The sequence below is a fragment of the Sinocyclocheilus rhinocerous genome, unplaced genomic scaffold (genome assembly GCF_001515625.1).
Source record: "Sinocyclocheilus rhinocerous isolate Xijiao unplaced genomic scaffold, SAMN03320098_v1.1 scaffold1065, whole genome shotgun sequence".
Lineage (NCBI taxonomy): Eukaryota > Metazoa > Chordata > Actinopteri > Cypriniformes > Cyprinidae > Sinocyclocheilus > Sinocyclocheilus rhinocerous.
The window spans coordinates 1,739,073-1,762,894 of record NW_015628720.1 but is presented as its reverse complement, the minus strand read 5'-3'; the positions used below and the strand labels follow the sequence as shown (position 1 = coordinate 1,762,894).

The 23,822-nt window shown below is 36.4% G+C and overlaps 1 protein-coding gene across 1 annotated transcript in view; it reads left to right on the top strand.

The window, feature by feature from the left end:
* Positions 1-23,822, top strand: part of LOC107738366 (eukaryotic translation initiation factor 4 gamma 2-like) — a 46,969-nt gene that overhangs the window by 19,209 nt on the left and 3,938 nt on the right. The window contains exons 2-19 of the mRNA XM_016550116.1: positions 9,509-9,619; positions 10,072-10,137; positions 11,795-11,920; positions 12,198-12,300; positions 15,826-15,957; positions 16,054-16,120; positions 16,220-16,371; positions 16,464-16,574; positions 16,651-16,833; positions 18,493-18,631; positions 18,733-18,869; positions 18,954-19,058; positions 20,463-20,591; positions 20,678-20,782; positions 20,860-21,075; positions 21,169-21,427; positions 22,368-22,572; positions 22,665-22,873. Of these exons, the coding sequence (XP_016405602.1) occupies positions 9,509-9,619; positions 10,072-10,137; positions 11,795-11,920; positions 12,198-12,300; positions 15,826-15,957; positions 16,054-16,120; positions 16,220-16,371; positions 16,464-16,574; positions 16,651-16,833; positions 18,493-18,631; positions 18,733-18,869; positions 18,954-19,058; positions 20,463-20,591; positions 20,678-20,782; positions 20,860-21,075; positions 21,169-21,427; positions 22,368-22,572; positions 22,665-22,873 (2,555 nt within the window). The remainder of the gene's footprint in view (positions 1-9,508; positions 9,620-10,071; positions 10,138-11,794; positions 11,921-12,197; positions 12,301-15,825; positions 15,958-16,053; positions 16,121-16,219; positions 16,372-16,463; positions 16,575-16,650; positions 16,834-18,492; positions 18,632-18,732; positions 18,870-18,953; positions 19,059-20,462; positions 20,592-20,677; positions 20,783-20,859; positions 21,076-21,168; positions 21,428-22,367; positions 22,573-22,664; positions 22,874-23,822) is intronic.

Below are 23,822 nucleotides of genomic sequence, written 5' to 3'. Positions count from 1 at the left end.
CATCAACATTGTCATAGCAATATCAGATCAGTATTTGACTGAACACTCAAATTATAGTGAGCTTCAGGGAGTGTACATAATCTAGACAAAACATTCACCTAAGACAATGTTAGTTCACCCAAAAATGAAAATTTGCTGAAAATATACTCACCCTCGGGCCATCCAAGACATATATGAGTTTGTTTCTTCATCTGAACAGATTTGTAGAAATTACATCACTTGCTCACCAGTGGTTCCTCTGCAGTGAATGGATGCCGTCATAATGAGAGTCCAAACAATTATGATTCAGATTGCTCTAGAATCATATTTTAGAATACTGTAGAATCATATATCTAGGTTCTATTATAGTCTTTTTCATTATATTTCTGATTATATAACTGATAAGGCCCATTATCCAGATACAATCCAACATATCTGCAAAACACATAAGAGCAAGGGTACAATAAATGACTCCAAACCTCACTATTCATTCCACAGCCTGCCCCCCTCAATCAATAACTGCAGTTATGGCTTCAGCTATAATATGTAGTCTGTATTGATCCAGCACTGCTTCACGAGCCATGCAGTTTTGCCATCTGGTGGCACAAACTCGTGTCTCAGAGGAAACATTAGTGCTCTTTACTAAATGATGAAATGAATGCAAATGATAATCGCAGGTATTTTTGCATTTTGTGCAACTTTGCACCACTTCTCAAAAATGATGTATCAAACTGGCTCTGTGTGTTAATTTTTCATGACTCACATTAGAAGTTTCCACTTTAAGTTCTTGTTGCCAGTTTCTTAAATCTATTTACTAGAACACAGATAAAAAACTGTGTTGTAGTTCCAGACCAGACTCAGACTCAAATGAGCTGCGGCCTTGACCAGTCATAATATGGACGGTCATATAATATTGAGACAGACTTGAGTTTTATTTTAGTATGATACTGTTTTTATTATTTTGAATTTTGTTATATTTTCTGTTTGTGTTTTAATTTTAGTTAAAGCTTTAGTAATTTTGTTTCATGGTGTTGTCATTTTTATTAGATTGTATCATTTTAGTTATCATTTTATTAGGTTGTGTCATTTTTACACGTTTGTATAGTTTTTATAAATTTTTATTTCATTTTTAATTTTAGTTATTTTAGTACATCAAGTTAATGATAATGAGAAATGTTGCTGAAATAAAATAGGTTTAAAGTTTTTATATTTTAATTTATTTTATTTTATTTCATACTAACATTGTTTTGGTTTTAGTTTGAATTCATTATAATAATCCAGCGCTGGCTAAAACACATTTGAACTGCCAGATGAGCATTTTCTTTAGTCTATTCATGGTCATTTCTCTATTCAATTTTAAACTGTAAAAAAGAAAGTTCAGTTAAAATGACGTCAACACATAGAGTAACGCTGCGTGTTTCTAAGCATTTCAGGGGACCTTTAAGAAAAGTTAAGTCATAAATATATATGAGATTTTTGAGTAACTGTCCCCCACTTTGTCTTGCCAAATTCAATTTGTTTGTTCACTAAATGCAAAATGTCTCACTCAACCAATAAATCCCTGTCAAGTCAACCACAGATTTCTTATTCAGGAAATTATCATTTAGAAATGACAAAATGCTAATGCTAATTTGTCATCATTGCATATACATAAAGGATGTATACTGTATGAGAACTGTGCAATTTTCTTAAAAACAGAACCTTACAAACAACATGATCAATAGCTTTATATAAATACACATGGTTCAACACTTCATACACAAACCTCAATTAATAAGCAAAAGATGAGCTCTAACAGCACCACATACCACACAGCAAATAAATAATAGTGATGACAACAACAACAACTACATAATAATAAATGCAGCAAACAGCAAAAGAATAAGCCTATAATACCAATTGCATAAATTAGTCATGCTGAAATGCATGCTGGGAGCTCGCAAATCAGCAGCATTATTCAATACGAACTTGGTTGTTCAGGCAACTAGGAGCTGTGAAATATTGTTGGTCCAAAATGTGATTCAAAGTAATTAATTCCATAGTGTCTGTGTTTTAAAAAGCCCCATACGCTCGATAAACCACACAGATTACTGGAGATGAGCTCATTAAATTGTATGCTATTTACAGTGTATTTACAATGTATTTACACATGTATGTATGTATTATATATTATTATAACTATGTATTACAGTTTGAATTTACATGAAATGCAATTAGTTAAACCTAAAAGTGTTTTTGACCCATTTAGTATATCTTTATATGTAATTTCATAATTCTGGGGTCTTTGAAATTATGGTTAAAGTGTTAAATATACTGACAAGCATTTATGGTAAACTGTAATTTATATTGTCATGTATTGAAATATATTTGTACACATTTGCAATGATGAAGTTGCATTTTTTTTGTATTAATAATCAAGTACTTTACATACACTTTAGTATGTTAGTCAACACATCAAAATAAGTGTACTTCTTCAAAGCATGACAAAACACTTTAAGGTAAAACATTTCATTTGATATTATTTTATCATTTGATATTATTAGAAGTGTGATTTTTAAAAGTATACTTAAATGGATAGTTCACCCAAAAAATGAACATTTTGTCATCATTTACTCACCCTCAAGTTGTTCCAAATCTGTATGAGTTTCTTTCTTCTGTTGAGCATAAAAAAAGATATTTTGAAGAATGTTGTTTACCAAACAGTTGCTGGTAACCATTGACTTCCATGGTATGGGGAAAAATACTATAGAAGTCAATAGCTGTTTGGTTACCAACATTCTTCAAAACATCTTCTTTTGTGTTCAACAGAAGAAAGAAACTCTTTTTAATGAAAGTCATGAAAAGTGTATTCTCTTTAAGTACGCTTAAGTAGCCTTTTATTTTATTAACAATATATATTACCTGCATATAGCTACAATAGCTTTACAATAGCTCAAATCCTTTTAAATATACTTTTAAGATTTAAAGTACACTACAAGTGCACATTTAATTAAGCACACTTCTTTTTTACAAAGGTAATCATCATGACTATGCAATGTTTAGATCACCATCTATATACAGGCCTCTTTGTCTGGTGGCATAGAGCTCTGTCTAATTTGCAAGGAAATTAATCATATGTGACAAAGCATAGGATTTAGCTTCTCACCCATACAGCTGAAGATAAATTATTCATAATAGCAAGCATTTGAAGTGAGTATAATTCATGTAAGCAGCTGTGAGAACAATTTATTATGTTTGCATAGAAGACTAGAAGCAGATTTAATGCCTAATTGTGTCCATAGTTTCTCCACTTAAACTCGTTTCATTGAATCTGAGCTCTTTTGTCCTCTACTGTGACACAAAACCAATAAACCCTTGTCTCTAATTGAATTTATGAGCTTGTAATAGCGTTTTTCGGACTTGAATTAAAACAGGGTCACTTGTAGAGAAGATAGATGGCCCATCTCACTGAATACTTGCTATCCATCAATCATCTCCCAGTGAAAGACCACAACAGAAACGCAAAATTAGATTTATTCAAACAGTTACAGTGGGCCATTCATTAAATTACATGCAGATAAACAATGTAGGCTATCTAGATTGTCTTCACGGAGGTGGATGATGGAGAATCTTAGCCAATAAGAATGACTTGACAATGATTTTTAAATCTTAAATCGAATTCAGAAGACGAATAAGAAGAAAGGAGCAGATAAATTAGGAAGGGCAATCATTGAAGAGTCACTGACCCCATCTGCTGGTTAATGGTGATAGTACCTCAGTTCGCCCGTCATGTAAACATATAGGCTATACTTAAACATTTAACGAATCCAAATTAACCAGTTGTTGGTTAAATAAGTTAGTGTCATCAAAGCAATTTGACGAGTAGTGTGGCATTTAATAACATATTTTCATTAACACTGTCAAATTAAAAGCTGAATGTCTGAAATCAAGCTTTTCCCTGAGCGCCTCATTACAGCAGATCAGAGCAACACATTATTACACGGGTTTCGCTGAATCTCATCAGCAAGGTGGACGATAAACCTCAAAACAGAAACAAACAGGTAGTTGGACATTACCGTTCTCACTCCAGAGGAACATTATTGTAATCTAAAAAGGTCTTTGTAATAATTTCTGTGACACGTTCATTAGAAACAGCAGTGTAGCTGTATCAGTTCAAGGGCATATCAATCCATGTTTTGTGGAAGCTGTAACTATACTGTGGTGTGCAAAAACCAAAGGGATCATTATACTTTCTAAAGAGGCTATCATGTTGCAGTAGAATTGCTCTCATGAAAAAGGGGAGAAAATTTCAATCTTAATCTTAAATGTGAGGATACTGTGCAAGGCATATCAGTGAGGAAATCAACCATGGACAATCTCTGATTTAAATGATTTCCCTTGTGCCTCTGGATGAACAAACTTTAACATGGAATCTTTCCATTTCTTAAAATGTTCTTTATCCACCTTATTCTTCCCGGAAAAATGGGCGCAGCCATTTGTAAATTTGATGGTTCTTGCTTCCGGTCTCACTTGCTTCCAGCTATTTTTAGCTGTACAAAACCACTAGTTTTGCTGCTTGATACTGCAAATTGGTGTGTCTTACCATATTATTTGAGTCTATTATCTTAATTATGAACACACTGGTTTGTAATGCAAACAGTTTTACCATTGTTATTCTTCTTGTTATTTCCCTATAGCGGCTAATGAACCAGAAGTCTCAACCCTAAATGGTTCTTCTGTGGCATTTTGGAACATTTATTTTTTAGTACATATCTATAATTTCAATCATATCAAATCATTTATAGTGTCATTTACAGTTTTTTTTTTTTCAACTGCTTACATTTTTTGTTTACATCTTTTTTTTTTTCAAAACTTTACACACAAATCCAAGAATTGCACACACAAAATGCAAAATGCCTCACATCTCTTGCAAAATGAAGCACTGCATTCAAAATATCACAAACACATCTCAAAAGCAAACATTTGCAAACACCTTTGCCATAATATTAATTCCTGTTAGATTACATAAAGAATTGTGTGCTGTGTTTTGCAAAAAGTGTTTTATGAAATTGAAAACTGAGTCAAAGGCCGAAAATTAGCGTATGGTTTTGCAGATTTGGTGTGTGGTTCTGGTGTTTGATTGTCAGGTTTCAGAAATTGTGTGACAAGTAAAGATTTTGTGTGTAAGCAGTTGAAAAAAACTGTATAATACATGCATTGATTAGGGTCATTGACATCACATTTGAGCTGTGTCTGCAATGATATGAAGAATGTAAATACAAATAGAAGAAGGTAAAATATTCTGAATTTGCTAGAAAATCATTATAGCAGATAACCACAGATTATGGAGGAAATTTAGATGTTGCAGTGAGAAAAAAAAGGTGATATTTGCTATATGGAGGATGCCTGAATCTGCACAGTCTTTTTTTGGTCCAGGAACATGGTGAAATGAGGTAAATAGGGCCACTTCTTGACTAGTCTCAGTGGCAAAAGTGGCCTAATTTACCTGAAGTCAACCTAAATAAGTAATTCAGACACTACTTCTAATGTTAAAGGTACACTCTAAAAAATGCTGGGTTAAAAAGGGACAAACCCAGCTATTGGGTTGTTTTGACCCAGCTATTGGGTTGTTTTGACCCAGCGGTTGGGTTCAAAACAACCCAACCGCTGGGTCAAAACAACCCAATAGCTGGGTTTAAACCGTTTTAACCCAGCACTGGGTTATATTTAACCCAGCATTTTTTAGAGTGTAATGTAGGTTCTGTAAATGGCAAAAATGATATAATAATAAATCTGTCCGTGTGTTAGGCAATCAGTTCACACTTTATGATTTAGCTGTCAGAAATCCACTGCAGAGTTCAGGCCTGCCAGAAGTGCCATTGTAAAGGCCAAAGTATGGGCCTGTTCCAATACTCACGCTTGCGGCATTGGCCGCTTGAAAGCGCATACATGCATCAGACAGTAAGTGCGCAAGACTGTCCCAGGTCTGAAAAATGACAACGCTTGGTGACCTTAACAAACACTAAATCCACATGATCTCTAATAATGCTTCAGAGTAGTATTTCAGGCTATCCCATCATGTTCAGGAGCTCATGTGCCCTGAAAACTGTTCAAGAATTCAAGAAAAACCTTTCAGTTTCAAATGAATTAGATATGACATCTAATTGTAAACATAAAGTGTTGCACAATTTATTGATGAGTATATGTGTGCTTAATAAAAAAAAAAAAGCTAATTGTTTTTATCAGTTGATTAGAAGCGCAACAATGAATCAATTTTGTCTGTTACTGAACAGACATTTAGAATTTTATTTTAAAGTGCGAATTATTGAAAGTCGAAATGTAATAAAAAAGTACTCCACACTTGTGGCCTACATTTGAACACTTGGGCCAAATATAGGAAATACGTCATCTAAGTAGACAAGTGGTCAAGTGCAAAGGTTGCGTCGGTAGTTATACAGTAGTTAAGATGCCAATGTGAGAATATCTGTGTTGTAACGGCGGAACTTTCTGGAACTTTTGGTCCATGCCCTGCTGAAAAAACCAGCATGCTGGTTAGGTATGTTTTGAAGCATGACTGCTGGTTTGAGCTGGTTTAAGCTGGTCATGTGCTGGACCTAAGCTGGCACTAAGCTGGTCCTGAGCAGGAGCAGCTTAGGACCAGCACATGACCAGCTTAAACCAGCTCAAACCAGCAGTCATGCTTCAAAACATACCTTTTTCAACAAGGTGGACACTTGTGGTCTTTATACCCACTTGAACACTTGGGCCAAATAATAATGTAAATATATCATGTATTGTGTCAAGACCACAAATCTGAGTATTGAAATAGGCCCTTTACTTCGTTTTTTATGTGTGCACTATTGGGTAGGCCTACATGTGCAGTGTGTGTGGCGTAAATTTCATTGTCAGTATATTTTGTGTGTATATACTGTACATGTGCAGCCAGATTTTTTTAAAAGCCCAAAGTATACTTCAGTTTTTACACAGGTTCACAAAAGTGCACATCAAGGTTGTGTAAGCACCTTTCTGAAACCTAAAATGACTATGGTCTCATGGACTTTATGGACATGTGCAAATCTTCTGGGACAGCGCTCATAACAAGTTTCTGTCCACGTCTTCACATGTTTGCGCAAGTGTGTGTCTGTACTGTGTGTGTGTGTTTGTGAGACAATGGGAGAAAGAAAGCATGATTTCTGTACATAAAATAGGTGGAAAACATGAAAAAGGTTTGCCATTTTTATTGTTTGTTATATTTATTTGGGGTTTTGGTTCTTTTGCTGTTGTAGATAGCCCATAGTATAACAAAAAATATGACATATCTCTTCATTGTACTTGAGGCCCCCCTGAACAAGCGAGCACGGGCACATGCCTAGAATGCCTAAATCCACCCTGAGTGAGCAAAACTGCCAAACAAACCTAGTTCTAAACAGTACTTCATGAAGCTTTGAAACATTTACGAGTCAAATTTTACCCGAGGGGGACCTCCCACCGAATGCAATTTCAACTGGGACCCAAATGCACCAGGGACCCACAAACCCTATCTATAATTTGAATGTTAAATAAATAAATAAATTAGTGCTGTCAAACGATTAATCGCGATTAATCGCATCCAAAATAAAAGTTTTTGTGTACATAATATATGAGTGTGTACTGTATATATTTATTATGTATATATACATACAAGCACATGCATGTATATACAGTATTTAAGAAAAATATGTTGTTTAAATATTAAATATATTTATATATAATATAAGAAAATAAATATATAAATGTATATACATGTAAATATTTTCTAAATATATATTGTATGTGTGTGTATTTATATATACATAATAAATATACACAGTACACACACATATATTATGTAAACAAAAACTTTTATTTTGGATGCGATTAATCGCGATTAATCGTTTGACAGCACTAAAATACAAACTAATGACCATACACAATTAAAATAATGTGAGGACATTATTAAAACTAAATAAATGTATCTAAATAATATATTGTTTATATTTTATATTTATATTAAGAAATTATGTTGTTATAAGTCATTTCATTCTCAGCAGTTAACAAAATGGATGAAAAACGTGGATGTGCTTTGCTGCCGTTTGTGGTGAAAACGCTTGTGGTTTTTAAACCTTTTTTTGTCTCTTAATAGATTTAATAATATGATAATTGGATTTGTTTCAGTCGACTCGATGTTAACGAATCGGTTAATGATTCAATGACTCAGAGAGAAATTCGTCAGTCAGAAGATCCCATTGTGACATTTTGATAAAAAAATAGGCTTAAATAAATATACAAATAAATCTAATGAATGGATGAATAAATCGTGATCTATAACACTTAGAGAATAGATAGGGAGCTTTCATTTCATGCCGAATGACTCCCATAAAAGACTCCACCTACTGAAATGAATCAAAATCCACTCCGCTGTTAGGTATCCTAATTTTTTGTCCAGTGTAGGTGCAGCGAAACTTGATGATGACGTACCATCCAGCAGGTTTGACTCGTCAGTGAATAAAGTTGCGGCTGTGCGTAACGTTATAGTTTCCTCCTCATACCGGTGCGGCCAGTTACTTCAAGGCGCACTGCTCTTTAACCATATTATTATTCACGTTTAAATAAAATTCGTTTCTTTTTCCTCATCTTTTTTTCTTTTCTTTTCTGGTAACCCAACACCATCAAAGCTGAAGTTCTTTTAGAAAAGGTAAGATTAATCTAATCTGATTTACGTTAGTCACTGGGCTGCTGCTGCTGCTGTAAAATGGCTCCGATTGCTCTCATGTTCTTGCTTTCTACATTTGCTAGACCTATAACAGCTACATTCCGTTATCCAGGGGAACCGAGCGCCGTTACAGAGTTAAACCCAGAGGTTTAGCGCTGTATGTGAGCTGCTGTGTGTTTATATGTTGATTGTGCGGCTCTGCTGACTCGCTTTATGATCCTTTATGAGAAAATGGCGTCCGGTTATTAGATCAGCTCTTCTCTCGCACCACCCTGCCGGTAAACCGCCCGTTTGACCATAAAACAAGGAATATTATACTGCCAAGTGACCCGCTATTAAACCTGATGCCTGGTTTTGGTTTCCACTTGTTTATTGAGTTGACTTTAAACGTTGAATGTCCAGATCGTGGCCGTTTTCTTCTGTGCGATAATTAGCCTCAATGCTAATGCACGAGAGGAGCTCTATGACAACAACTGAGTTGTTGTCTATCATAATCATAAAATGTACGCTCATTTAAACTGTTCATATGTAGTCTTTATTAACTGACCGTAAACATTTTAAGAAACCCACTGATAATGCCGCTTGAATGTGTTTAATAAATCAAGGTTCTTTTGTGAAATCTGAGCTCATGGCAGAGGCCCTGTGCTTTGTTCAGATTTGATGGCAGTTCAGTTCTTGACATCTATCCGCATTGTCATTTTTTCAGTGCGACTAAAGAACCATTTAATATCTCCTATACATTTCAGTTAAACTTAAATGCGTGTCATTTCCATTTATTTTGTAAATGTATCTAAATGAAGTGCTTTTCTCCTCTTTTAGGCCGTGTTTCTACACCCCCACCCTTTCACTCTCATTCTTTTTGAGGATCTTTCATTGTCAAGCCGCCAAAGTGGAGAGTGTGATTGCAGAGGGGGGTGCTTCTCGTTTCAGGTACACATTTCACTTTTATTATACACCGTTTTTATGGATCTATGCCTTTTCAGAAGATCATTAATTTACCTAAGTTTTAGTTAAAGGGGTCATATGATGTTGCTAAAAAGGTTATGCAAATCTTCCCAGATAGTGACGTAGGTATGTGGGGTGTGTTAGAACGAGCCGTTTTAGGTAGGTGTGGCTGACTCTTAACTTTTTTTATAAAGAATATCTCTTTGGATTTGAGACTTTGCAACTTTACAGATCTTCTTTATGCACCAAGAGCTTGTAACACTCCAAAGAGAAAGGAAAAATTGAAATCGCATCATATGACCCCTTTAATAAGATGCTTATGGTCAGAAAGAGCTCAGTATTTCATATATAAGTTCCTGGGATGTGGGGAAAATAGATTGGAAAATGAGTTCCAGTGATTTAAATAAAACTCACAATATGAATTTTCACTTTTATAGTGCTTCTTCGGGTGGAGGAGGAGATAGGGGTGCACCTCAGCACTATCCCAAGTCTGTCGACAACGGGTACGTTTGGAGAATTGAATAATATACCTTTTTTCTTAAAAATTGGCAAGTAACAAATTGGTTTGGGTATCTCTTTTGGTCGTGTCTGAATCAAAATGAACTTCAAATTTTGATCTATGAATGCGCTTGTTTATTGACCGCTCGGCTCATTTAAATGTATTGCTGTCCTCTACATCAGTGACCATCATTACATCATCGACATCGTTGCGTTATTTCCTGAGGACTTGTTGATTGTGTAAGTGGGGGGAAGATTTGTTGACTGTGAATAGCAACCAGCAAAAAAATAACATTTTACTGTAGCTTTTTCTGAAGAAAAATCAAGTTAGGTGAAGTCACTCACCATGAAATCAAAACTAACTTTTCTTTTTATGTAATGTTTGTTATAAATGTATCCATGCATTTATTTTTATTTAATTCATATCCCCTCATTATGTTTAATCGCAATAACATCTGTTCTCTGAATTGTGCATCATTGCGTAACCTTTCCCTACCAGCAACCTGTCACTCAAGAGATCGCAGTAATGGCAAACAACAACTAGCCAATCAATTCCTGATAGGCAAAATCAAGTCCAGCCCGCCTCTTTTGGTTTGAGCCTTTTCACATGGATAGTTCAATTGGAAAGAAAAGATTATGACTTATTAAAGGGGTCATATGACATTGCTAAAAAAAGAACATTATTTTGTGTAGGCCTATTTGGTGTAATGAAATGTTTATGCGGTTTAAGGTTCAAAACACATTATTTTCCACATACTGTACATTATTGTTTCTCCTCTATGCCACGCCTTTCTGAAACGCGTCGATTTTTACAAAGCTCATCATTCTGAAAAGCAAGGTGTGCTCTGATTGGCCAGCTATCCAGTGCGTTGTGATTGGCCAAATTCCTCAAGCGTGTGACGGAAATGTTGTGGCCCTTACCATACTGTGATGCCGTGTCCCGGCGCGACGAGACAAAACCAATAAAACCCATTATAAACGAGGCATTTGTTGCATCCAGTGGGGACATAATTACTGATTATAATGACTTATTCTGTCTTTTTACGCCTGTTACGAAATGTGATTTCTAGTTGTGTCCTCTTTTGGAAGGCCAAACAAAGTTTCGTTTTTACAACGAAACACACAGCGTCTCCACAACATGGCGGCGGCAACAACAATACTACAGCGAGAATAAAAGTTACGCCTTCTTTCTTTGTGTGAACATTTGGGCGGTGTTATGCAAATCTTCCCACGTCGTGATGTAGACATGTGGGGGCGTGTTTAAATGAGGCGTTTTATGAGGGCGTGAACGAGTCTTAAGTTTTATAAAGAATATTGGGTTTGAGACTTTAGTCTTTGCAACTTTAGGGATCTTATCTATTCACGAACAGCTTGTAACACTCCAAAGAGAAAGGAAAACTTGAAATCGCATCATACGACCCCTTTAACTACTTATTAATATTGTCACATTAGTTTTAAATGTAAACATTATTAGTAGCTTGTCCTGAATCTGAGGTGTTGACCTCATGTGAGGAAATACCATTAAAGTGTTTATGTACGGGTGGTGGCAGAATCCTTTCTGTTTGGCACAAAAAGATATTTCAATGCCCATGTTTTATGATGGACATTAGTAAGTCACTAAAGCCTTGACAAAACCAATGACTCTGCACTGTTGTTTTATAGCGAGTTCCTGGGGAAAACCCCAGGGCCTAACGTTCAGAGATGGGTTCCTTCACGAAGCACTAGACGAGATGTCAACTCCTCCAATGAAAAAGAACGACACGATGCAATCTTCAGGAAAGTGAGAGGGTAAGAGCCTGAAATGAATATACTCATTCACCACTGCAGAGACCGTAGAGTTTGTCCTGATTTACCTTACGAGAGTAATATAATACACGGGGGAAAGCAGAACACACTCCCTTGTCCTGCTGTGAAAAGTGTGTAAAGACAAGTGTCTGGCTTTGAAAAACATTTCTTCCTTGATTTGAATATTCTTGGTTGCAAATGTACTTTTAATTAGCTTTTTAAAAACCAATGGAAATGAATGTCACTGAAGAACTAACCATTTTGCTTGTTTTTTTTGTAGCATACTTAATAAACTGACCCCTGAAAAGTTTGACAAGCTATGCCTTGAGCTCCTGAATGTGGGCGTAGATTCAAAGCTCATCCTCAAAGGAATCATCTTGCTGGTGAGGGTTTTGTTCATTATATGTGTAGGCTAGAGTCACAATACCAATACTGCTGAAATGTTATACTCCGTACCAAAGCAGATGGCTTTTCTTACATATGAAATTAGCACATGTCAACGTGTATATGTATGTATTAGGGCTGCACGATATATCGTTTCACCATCGAAATCGCGATGTGCGCATCTGCGATAGTGAAGAGCAGGCAAAAGCACGCACATCGATCTCAACTGGGTGCTCGACTAAGAAACTAGTGGACATTTTTTTTAAATGTAAAGTCGGCAACACCAAAGCTCCAAAAGTATCAAAAAAACTGTCGCATAGCATATGTGACGTTTCGAGCACGCAGGCTCTTCATCAGACAAATTAACAACACTGATATCCCAATCTTTATAGGCCTACCTCCAGGTGATCAAAGGTCACATGACCGTACAATATTTACGTGATAATAATACCAAAACAATAACATATCAACCAAGGAGAAAAACATAGAAACTAAAATAAGAAATAAAAATAAATCAAAAACATATAAAGCTATGCAAAATACACGAATGTAATTCTCAATATATTATTTATTATTTAATAACATTAAATTACAAGGGTGAGTAATTAATGACAGAATTTTTGGGTGAACTAACCCTTTAAGTCGCTTGGGTATATTTTTAGCAATAGCCAAAAAAAACATTGGGTCAAAATTATCTATTTTTCTTTTATGCCAAAAATCATTAGAATATTAAGTAAAGATCATGTTCCATGAAGATATTTTGTAAATTTCGTACTGTAAATATATCAACTTAATTTTTGATTAGTAATATGCATTGCTAAGAACTTAATTTGCACAAATTTAAAGGTGATTTTCTCAGATTCCAGATTTTCTAATAGTTGTATCTCGGCCAAATATTGTCCTATCCTAACAATATTATAATCCTTATTTATTCAGCTTTCAGATGTATAAATCTCAATTTCAAAAAAATTGAAGTTATGACTGGTTTTGTGGTCCAGGGTCACATTTGAACTTTGTGTCAGTACTTCATAAATAGAACGTGGCATCAGTTTACTGTTGGGGATTTGTCGTGTCGCGGTGCATCCAGTGTAGACCGCATCACTGATTATAATGTGTTCTAGCCTATAGTATTTTTTTCGCTCCACTCGCGTCCGGTGTAGACACTGTGAGAGCCACGCAGATGCATGTGAACACCGAATTCAATTCACTTCCGCGTCTGTTTGTGCCTAAAATGACATGTGCGTGAAATTGTCAAAATACATGTCTCTACAAGTATCCTTGTAAACACAGTTGCTTATGGCTTAGGTGAAGGTAAACAATTGAGAAAGAAAATAGATGTGTAACAGTATATTGGTTCACAGCAGTTTAATGTTCCTGTTGCTTTCTGTGTCATCATGTTAATCAAACAATAAAACACAGAAAAATCTGCTTTTGTAGCTTTAACACAGATTTATTAGATTTAATTTATACAGTGAAGACTATGCAGTGCTATTTTACATTTTGATTATTCAATTTCTGTACCTGAATACTGTTAGACTTGCCTAAAAAAATATAAAGCACTGATTATTTTATTTGTATCTTTGTTCTATTATATTTATCTATGCTTGTAATTTGTTTATTTTCTATGCTGATTTACTCGTCTACAAAATCACCCCAATCATTGATTATTTATTTTTCAAATATTATTATTAAGTTCTAAATGAGAGAACAAACAGAGGCACTCTCGCAGGTTAGGTTATTTTATTTGATTCTTTTCGGTCTCACTCCTCATCTGTTAGGTATATGAAGTTTGTGTTCTTTATTTTCTCATGGTTTGTAAATTCTCTGTACATTTTCTGTGATATTTTAAGTTTTTATTTGAAAAACTTTCATTTTTCGTAGTTGTAAGATGTGGCCTGTACGCAGTTGCCAACGCTCCATGTATATATTTTAACTAATAACATCATTATAACAGTTACAATTTGAGTTTTTTTTTTTTTTTTTCAATATTGTGTGTGTAATTACTTAACTGTAGCTATGTTTCATCCACCTATTTTTATGCGCATTTTTGAATATCGCAGAAAAAAATGCTGGATGGAAACGCCAAGATGCGCATAAATTCTAAAAATGAGCATTAACTTATGAGCACATTTGAGTAGGAAACTTTTTATCCAGTAAGAAAAAATGCACTTAAACTACGATGGAAACACATTTACAGAATATATTCCTCCATGCGCATCAAAAGTCATGTGACTTTTCGCTATGACACAGGATAACTTGACTAGCAGCGGACCGATCTCGTTCACAGCATCTCTTTATGGTCATTCTGAAATGCCTGAGCAAAGTCGGTCGTCAAACTATTTCTGTGCAATTGTCTTGCACGACTGCTAGGGATGTAACGATTCACTCAACTCACGATTCGATTCGATTCACGATTTTGATTTCACGATTCGATTCGATTCACGATTTTTTGTTTGAATGGAGATGCGCAGCGGCTCCGCTGTGTCTTTGTTTTAAACTATTTTCGACGACGAAATAGAGCAAAATCAGACAATAGTGTTATAGTCAGACAATGTAAGTCACTTAATATTAACTTCTTGTTTATTGAATTGTATTGTATTAAATCAGTATCACATTTACAAACTCCCTTAAAAATCATTAAAAGCTGTCACTCATCTTAGTTCATCGCGAGCTCACATTTATAATCAACAAAGCTCTCTACACTGAGCAATTAATCTCTTATTTACACCCTGTCTACACTTTGCTTATGAAAGGATTCGTTAGATATGTCTGTGATGCATTACTCAACGCTGCAAAAACACGTAGAAACCTTTGAAGCTCCCCTGAGCACAATCACAAGTATGATGATGATCGGGGTCAGTCGCACTGGTGCTCCTAAAAATTTCATAGTCGCACGCAGTAGTTTTCAGTCGCAAATGCAACTGAAATGGTCGCACTGTAGAGCCCTGCATCTAAACTTTTCTAAAGACAGCAAGTTCCCCTCAGACATGGATTCATAAACTACCCCTAAATGAATCGCGATTTGTTTAGCATCTCAACCGATTTGAATCGTCACATATTTGAATCGATTTTCAACCGGCTCGCGGTTAATCGTTACATCCCTAAGGACTGCGTTCCCAAACAGCTGGCATCCACCTCCGAAAGCAATGACTGCATTGTGTTTCATCTGCTCACTCTGTGGCGCAAGTAATTTATCATATAGGAAAATTATTACATTTAGTGTCTTCTCCTAGTTTTCTTAGTGATATTTAGATCAAGTTTATCAGGAAGTGACGGTTTTGTTCTCTTTGACTCCTTGGATGGAAACGGTGCTTTATTCACAAATGTTTTATGTGATATTCCAGTTTTGCGCACAAGTTAAATTCGCATCTTTGGATGGAAACACAGCTATTGACACTTAGGGACAGTGGCAGGTCTATTCTGCATTTACACACCAAGGCTTTTTTTAATTTTTTTTACTTGCCTGTGAGAGAAATGCTTTTGTTTTAATTATCTTGACTCAACTGCTTGTTCACTTCAACCAGATTGTAGACAAAGCCCTTGAAGAGCCGAAGTATAGCTCGCTATATGCTCAGCTATGTCTGCGTCTGGCAGAGGATGCTCCAAACTTTGATGGCCCATCAACAGAGCTCCAATCATCACAAAAGCAGAGCACTGTAAGAAATTCCTCTATTCATTTGCAAGTGCAAGAAGCATCACAGCACTGTACTGTGTTGGGATATTTATTCCACTTTTTCGTCATGCTCCTACAGACATTCAGGAGACTTCTGATATCCAAACTTCAAGATGAATTTGAAAACCGTGCCAGAAATGTTGACAGTAAGTAGACCATGGAAGTGTTAACATATTTTTACAGCAACTATACTGAATTGCCAGTTATTTACTTGATGTTTGTTTGTTTGTTTGTTTTTCTACCAGTCTATGATAAAAATGACAGCCCTCTCACCTCTGAGGAGGAAGAGCAGCGTGCCATTGCCAAGTTCAAAATGCTGGGCAACATCAAATTCATTGGAGAACTTGGCAAACTCGATCTCATTCACGAGTCCATCCTTCATAAATGCATTAAAACAGTGAGTTATTCATAAATCCTCCATTGAAATATTCATGTCGGCTACTTGATCTCCAACCTAACGGTGTTGCATTTGAACTCTCCTAATTGAAGCTTCTGGAGAAGAAGAAAAGAGTCCAACTTAAGGATATGGGGGAGGATTTGGAGTGCCTCTGTCAGATAATGAGAACTGTGGGGCCAAGACTAGATCATGAGAAAGCCAAGGTAAGCTGCTTTAAGACTAGCAGGACTTTGGGTGCATTAAGATGGGGGTATTTCCTAACACCCCTTTGTCTTGCAGTCTTTAATGGATCAGTACTTCGGCCGTATGCGATCCTTAATGAACAACAAGGACTTGCCTGCTAGGATTCGTTTCCTGCTTCAGGATACCGTGGAGTTGCGAGAGAACAACTGGGTGCCTCGGAAAGCTTTTATTGATAATGGACCCAAGACCATCAACCAGATCCGTCAGGATGCAGTAAAGGTGAGACCCCGCCAATTATCGTTTGACCTTTTAGAGTTATGGATTTGCCGTGTAAACATTAAAAGTATTTGAGTGCATTAACATTGTGATTCGTTGCCTCTATGTAAAATAAGCTATTTTGACATTGAAACGGGCCATTCGCACAAGTCATGCAAATCTGAGGACTTTTTCTTTTGGGAGAGGTTGAGTTATGTGACATCTGAATATATCAGTATATCTGAAGGGAACAGTTTTCTGAGAAACTGTTTTTTTTTTTCGACGACATTGCAATATGGGAAAAACTCACAAGATAACTTTGAATAGCTACGTAAGGACAGAATTGATCATTTTAAAGTTAGTGGGGTGATTTTGCTGGTCGGTATATCTGCATGAAAATAAATAAAGCTTCTTTTTTTTTCTTAAGTTTTAAATGTTAGTCTAAAAAAATTAAGTTAATTTAAAATTTATACATTATTAGTTGATAATGGACCCAAGACCATCAACCAGATCCGTCAGGATGCAGTAAAGGTGAGACCCCGCCAATTATCGTTTGACCTTTTAGAGTTATGGATTTGCCGTGTAAACATTAAAAGTATTTGAGTGCATTAACATTGTGATTCGTTGCCTCTATGTAAAATAAGCTATTTTGACATTGAAACGGGCCATTCGCACAAGTCATGCAAATCTGAGGACTTTTTCTTTTGGGAGAGGTTGAGTTATGTGACATCTGAATATATCAGTATATCTGAAGGGAACAGTTTTCTGAGAAACTGTTTTTTTTTTTCGACGACATTGCAATATGGGAAAAACTCACAAGATAACTTTGAATAGCTACGTAAGGACAGAATTGATCATTTTACAGTTAGTGGGGTGATTTTGCTGGTCGGTATATCTGCATGAAAATAAATAAAGCTTCTTTTTTTTCTTAAGTTTTAAATGTTAGTCTAAAAAAATTAAGTTAATTTAAAATTTATACATTATTAGTCAAATTTAGGGCTAAATTATTTGGGGAAAAACTTGAAATTTGTGTGTTCATATTTGGATTTTACAGTTTATAAGAACCAGCCTTTTTCAGTGACCATTTCATAAACTAAATTCCAACTGTTGTTGGCCAATTTAGTATTACTATAAAATGTAAAAAATATATAATTTATATTAGGGATGCACCGATGTATCGGTCACAGATATTTATCGGCCAATTTGATTATTTTAAAGTAAACCAAACTGTAATTTTGTGCTGTGTTCATTTACACGTATGCAGCCCATGATACCTTTTGTGTTTTAATTATATGCAGCATAAGCAATTTTGTGATATCGGTTTTATTTCAATACATTGTGGAGCCCTGTGCATTGTGGACAAATACTGAACGGTGTTTTTTTTTTTTTTAAGTGTGAAATTGTTTAAATCACTTTTTATAGTCATTTTACAGTTTAGAATGTTACCATAGACATTGCTGTTTCAAAGCAACATTGATTTCTAAATATGTAGTTCTATTCTAATATCAGAATTTTCCAAAATTAAACTGCTGATTTCTAGAAATTATCAGCGGACAAATTCACTTTTTAGCAGTTTTGAGGTGTATAGGTGCGAAGCAAATTGTCTGTTGCCTGAAAAGGCTTGTAGACGCTTGCAGATATGGAAATCTGATGTCTTTTGTTTTTTTCCTTTGTTCCTTGCAGGATTTGGGTGTTTTTATTCCACCGATGACTCAAGGAATAAGGACTGACTTCTTTCAAGAAGGTTCTTTCTTGCCGACAAGAATGAAACCTGATCGAGAAACTCTTGGGGGATTAGCGGATATGTTTGGGCAGATGCCAGGTATGTCCTGAAGTGCGTTGACATTTCTGGGACAGGTGGTGCATGGCTGGATTTGCTCTATAGTTCACTGCCAGCTTAATAACTCTGTTGTCTGGTTATAGGCAGTGGGATTGGTACTGGCCCTGGGGTCATTCAGGACAGGTATTCCCCCACCATGGGCCGTCGCACAAACCCTCTTTTCAACGGTCACGGTGGCCACATGGCCCCTGCACCCCAGCCTTTCATGAAATCCAACCAGGTGAATGCCCAACTACCAAATAACTAATGCTTCAGGACTTCAAAATATTAGTGCAAATTACAAGTGTTTTTGTTCTGATCAAAGGGGCAGAATCTGCTTTTCCAGAGCCAGACTCATTCATCTCAACAGCAAGCTCAGTCCAAGGATATGCCGCCACGTTTTAAGAAAGGACAGCTGAATGCTGATGAGGTATGAATGATTTTAATTTCCGATGATGAACATTTATTGTTATTGTCATAACTGGTGTCAACATTTCAGCAGTTTAGACCAGTATCGGTACAAATTTGTACTGAAAAAAATTGAAAATACTGTTGAAGACTTAAAACGGTTAAATTACAATAAAAATAAAATTTTAAGCCAACAGTTTCAAGGTTGTCCCTAGTGACTATCCATATAAGGGATGTCAACGATTAATCGATCAATTAATTGTCGATAAGAGATGCAATCGATTAAATCTATAGATGGTCGATTAAGCGGTTTAATTTTGGGCTGCGTGCAGCTCATGTGCAAAACACGTGCGAGCGGCTGTGAGTGACGGTGTTTAAATGCATAATCATTCATTCATAATGTACAAATTAAGCTTTTAATGTGATTTAAACTTTAAAAGTACATTAAAATAGAAACAACACAAAGTTCTTCAACATGGAAAGCAATAGAAATGTAGTAACTAAGTCATTTCCCCAGATAATTGTTTCATATCGGGCTCTGCGCTTTGCAGGGCTGCTGGACACAGGACAGATAGGCTATTCATTCCTACAACTTGTTAATTTGTTCCTAGGGCTGTGCGATATAGCTAAAAATTGTATCCGCGATTTAATGTTTCATATCGTTCGGTATCGATAATTATTGACTTTTTTTTTATAACCTTTAAAAAAAATTTTAAAAAAAAGAGCAATAGAAAACTGTTTAAATTTAACCACTATTTTTAAATTAACCCAATTTATTGAGACAAACAAATATTTTTTTTTGTTTAAACAGTCAAACACAAAATAAAAAGTATGGTGTGCTCTCTTCATTTTATCAAATGATCATAATCACATCTATTAACTATAATCCTGCTACTAGCATTTTATTCAGACTAAAACCCCTTTAAATCGGGTGAGTTTTTTTTTTTTTTTTTTTTAGTGGCTTTTGCACATCCTGTCATGTCGTGCTGCTGCTGCAATAGACACATTTTGCAGCATTAAGGTTAACGATTAATTGATTAATTAAATGACGATCGATCATGGAAATGATCGAAAAATTGCATCCCTGATCCACAAAAGAAATTATTATTATTATTATAATTATACATCCAATTTTTTTTATTCTTTTATTTTATTTTTTTACTGTACACAGTGTGCGTTCTGTTATCTGGGCTTAATTTAAAGGTAACTGTTTTTGGTATTTTTGGACAAGGGATGACCAATGTTTTTTTCACATTTCAGGTTATCCAAGTAAAAAAAAAAAGAAAAGAAAATAACAATTTATTTATTTTAAAAAAGTCTTAAGTGTTCACACAGTGTGCCTTCTTTATAGTCTGGTTTTAATTTGAAGAAAAGCGTTTTTCGTCGTGTAGGATTAATGATGACTAAAATTATTTTCATATTTTAGATCAGCTTGAGACCTGCTCAGTCATTCATTCTGAACAAAAACCAAATGCCAAAGTTGCAGCCGCAGATACCTACCATGATTCCTCCTAGTGCTCAACCTCCACGCACATCCACACCTCCGCTGGGACAGGTAATGAGTACTGTAGTTCATGCATAGGAACAAAATGCCATATTTCTTATATTTAAGGTGCATTTAACCCTTTCTATTGTTTGTAGCCACCGCAACTTGGCCTGAAAACCAACCCACCTCCAATTCAGGAGAAGCCACAGAAGACGACTAAGAAGCCACCTCCTGCTAAGGAGGAACTGCTTAAGATGACTGTATGTTCCACTTAATATCTTATTGAAAATGGTTCAATTAAACTTTTGAGTGAGCGGTTCCTTCAATTTGTTTGCAGGAGAATGTTGTGACCGCTTTCTTGAGCAGCAAAAACATGAACGATGCAGTGAATGGGGTGCGAGAGATGAAAGCTCCCAAACACTTCCTGCCTGAGATGTTGAGTAAGATGATCATCTGCTCACTGGAGAGCCCAGATGAGGACCGAGAGCATGTCAGCACCCTGATCAACACACTCCGGATGGAGGGACTGGTCACGGGGGAGAACTTTATGCAGGTTTGTATACACTTTGCACCAGTGAAGTTCACCCTCACAGCATCTAGACTGAAATGGGGACTCATCATTTCCTCAAATTACATCTTTTTACAGGCTTTCCTCAGTGTTCTGGACCAGTGTCCCAAGATCGAGTTGGATGTTCCCTTGGTGAAGTCTTACCTGGCTCAATTTGCTGCCCGGGCAATCATTGCTGAGCTTGTGAGCATGGCAGAGTTGGCGCACCCACTGGAGAACGGCACCCACTTTCCTCTTTTCCTCCTCTGCTTGCAGCAAATGTCCAAAATGAAAGATCGAGAGTGGTTAACCGACCTGTTCCAGCAGAGCAAGGTCAACATGCAGAAGATGCTGCCAGGTATGTGCTTCTGTTTCCTACCTGTATGGTCATACTTGCACACCTCTTAAATTGATAAGTTTAAAGTTAATCAACTTAACGTTAGTATGTATTTATGATTTTAGAATGGTTGACACATCTACAGTTTATCAAATGAACTACAAATAACGTTCAGTGACGTTTTGTTCATGCGTCAACTGAAAACAGCATAGACTAAAAGATCTCCCTCCATCAAAATAAAAATCGAGCATGGCAGAGTTGGCGCACCCACTGGAGAACGGCACCCACTTTCCTCTTTTCCTCCTCTGCTTGCAGCAAATGTCCAAAATGAAAGATCGAGAGTGGTTAACCGACCTGTTCCAGCAGAGCAAGGTCAACATGCAGAAGATGCTGCCAGGTATGTGCTTCTGTTTCCTCCCTGTATGGTCATACTTGCACGCCTCTTCAATTTTTGAGAAGTTTAAAGTTAATCAACTTAACGTTAGTATGTATTTATGCTTTTAGAATGGTTGACACATCTACAGTTTACATCAAATGAACTACAAATAACGTTCAGTGAAGTTTTGTCCATGCGTCAACTGAAAACAGCATAGACCAAAAGATCTCCCATCAAAATAAAAATCGATTAATGTGGAGTTGATGGTCAACCCAGACCTAGCATCCACACAGTTGATGTTTATCCAAGTGCTGTGCACGAAATAGATTTGACGCAGTTGAAATGTGCCATTTGGTTGAAGCACTTATTAAATGTTACCATTACAAACACTGATTTTTGGCCCTCTCATAATTGTTTTGGACTAATTTTCAGTTGCCAAAATTGTGAAATTGACAATTCAGTTGCCAGATTTGTGAAACACTAACAAATCCAGTTACATTTTTTTTTTTAAATAGAACATTAATGTGAACTTTCCGTTTTTGGTATTCTGGTCTGGTCTTCATATATTCCTGTCTCTACCCACAGAAATAGATCAAAACAAAGATCGTATGTTGGAGATTCTGGAGGGGAAAGGCCTGAGCTTCTTATTCCCTCTGATGAAGCTGGAAAAGGAGCTGCTGAAACAAATTAAGGCAGATCCTGCCCCGCAAACCATCTACAAGTGGATCAAGGACAACATTTCTCTAAAACTGCACACTGATAAGGGTTTTGTTAACATTCTGATGACCAGGTATGATGGACCTGATGGCTGAAACGTTTCTTGTAAATGGATTGAAAGTTTGTTATATGGACACTTGGTTAACCCTCCCAAAATTCGTCTAGCTTTTTGCAGTTCATTTTCCACGAGATGTTCTTCACTGAAGGAGACGACCAATTATCTGCACCTACGAAAGAGCAGCTCGACCAGGAAAAGCAGCTGCTACTTGCCTTCAAACCGGTGATGCAAAAATTCCTGCATGATCACGTGGACCTGCAAGTCAGTGCACTCTATGCGCTACAAATCCACTGCAACGCCCATGCTTTTCCCAAAGGTACGGCTAAAAATCTTCTGACTGTAAATTATGATAATTCCCCCAGACTTGAAGGAATGTTTGTTTGTTTCCCTTTTAGTTCTTTTTTTTTTTTTTATTGAGAAAATAATTACCACCCCCTTTATTTAAAGGTGGGGTACGCGATTTCTGGTAGCCAATGTTGACATTTGAAATCACCAAAACAAACATGCCCTTACCTCAAAAGGGTCTCGCCCCTATTTTGATAACTCCGCACATACGTACGCAACCCAGGCAACGATTAGTTCTGTGAAACAAAGCAAAACCAATGTTACACCGTGTCTACACCGGACGCGAGTGGTGCGGCGCGACAAAATACTATAGACCTCATTATAATCAGTGATGCGGTCTACACCATAGATATATATACATATCTATGGTCTACACTGGATGCGGCTAAAAAAAAAAAGGAAATATAGCACTTCCCTGACTAAGGTTAATTGGGATTTGTCAATGACTCTTTCAGAGAACAAATATATGCCAGTAGGTGGCGACAAGTTACTGTTTTTATTAACAGTTACTGTTTTTATTAACAATTAACATTTAAAGGTGGGGTACGCGATTTCTGGTAGCCAATGTTGACATTTGAAATCACCAAAACAAACATGCCCTTACCTCAAAAGGGTCTCGCCCCTATTTTGATAACTCCGCACATACGTACGCAACCCAGGCAACGATTAGTTCTGTGAAACAAAGCAAAACCAATGTTACACCGTGTCTACACCGGACGCGAGTGGTGCGGCGCGACAAAATACTATAGACCTCATTATAATCAGTGATGCGGTCTACACCATAGATATATATACATATCTATGGTCTACACTGGATGCAGCGTGACACGACAAATCCCCGACAGAAAACTGCTGCCGGGTTCTATTTATGACGTGCTGACACAAATTTCAAATGGTTTTCAACGGTCGTTTGATCGCGT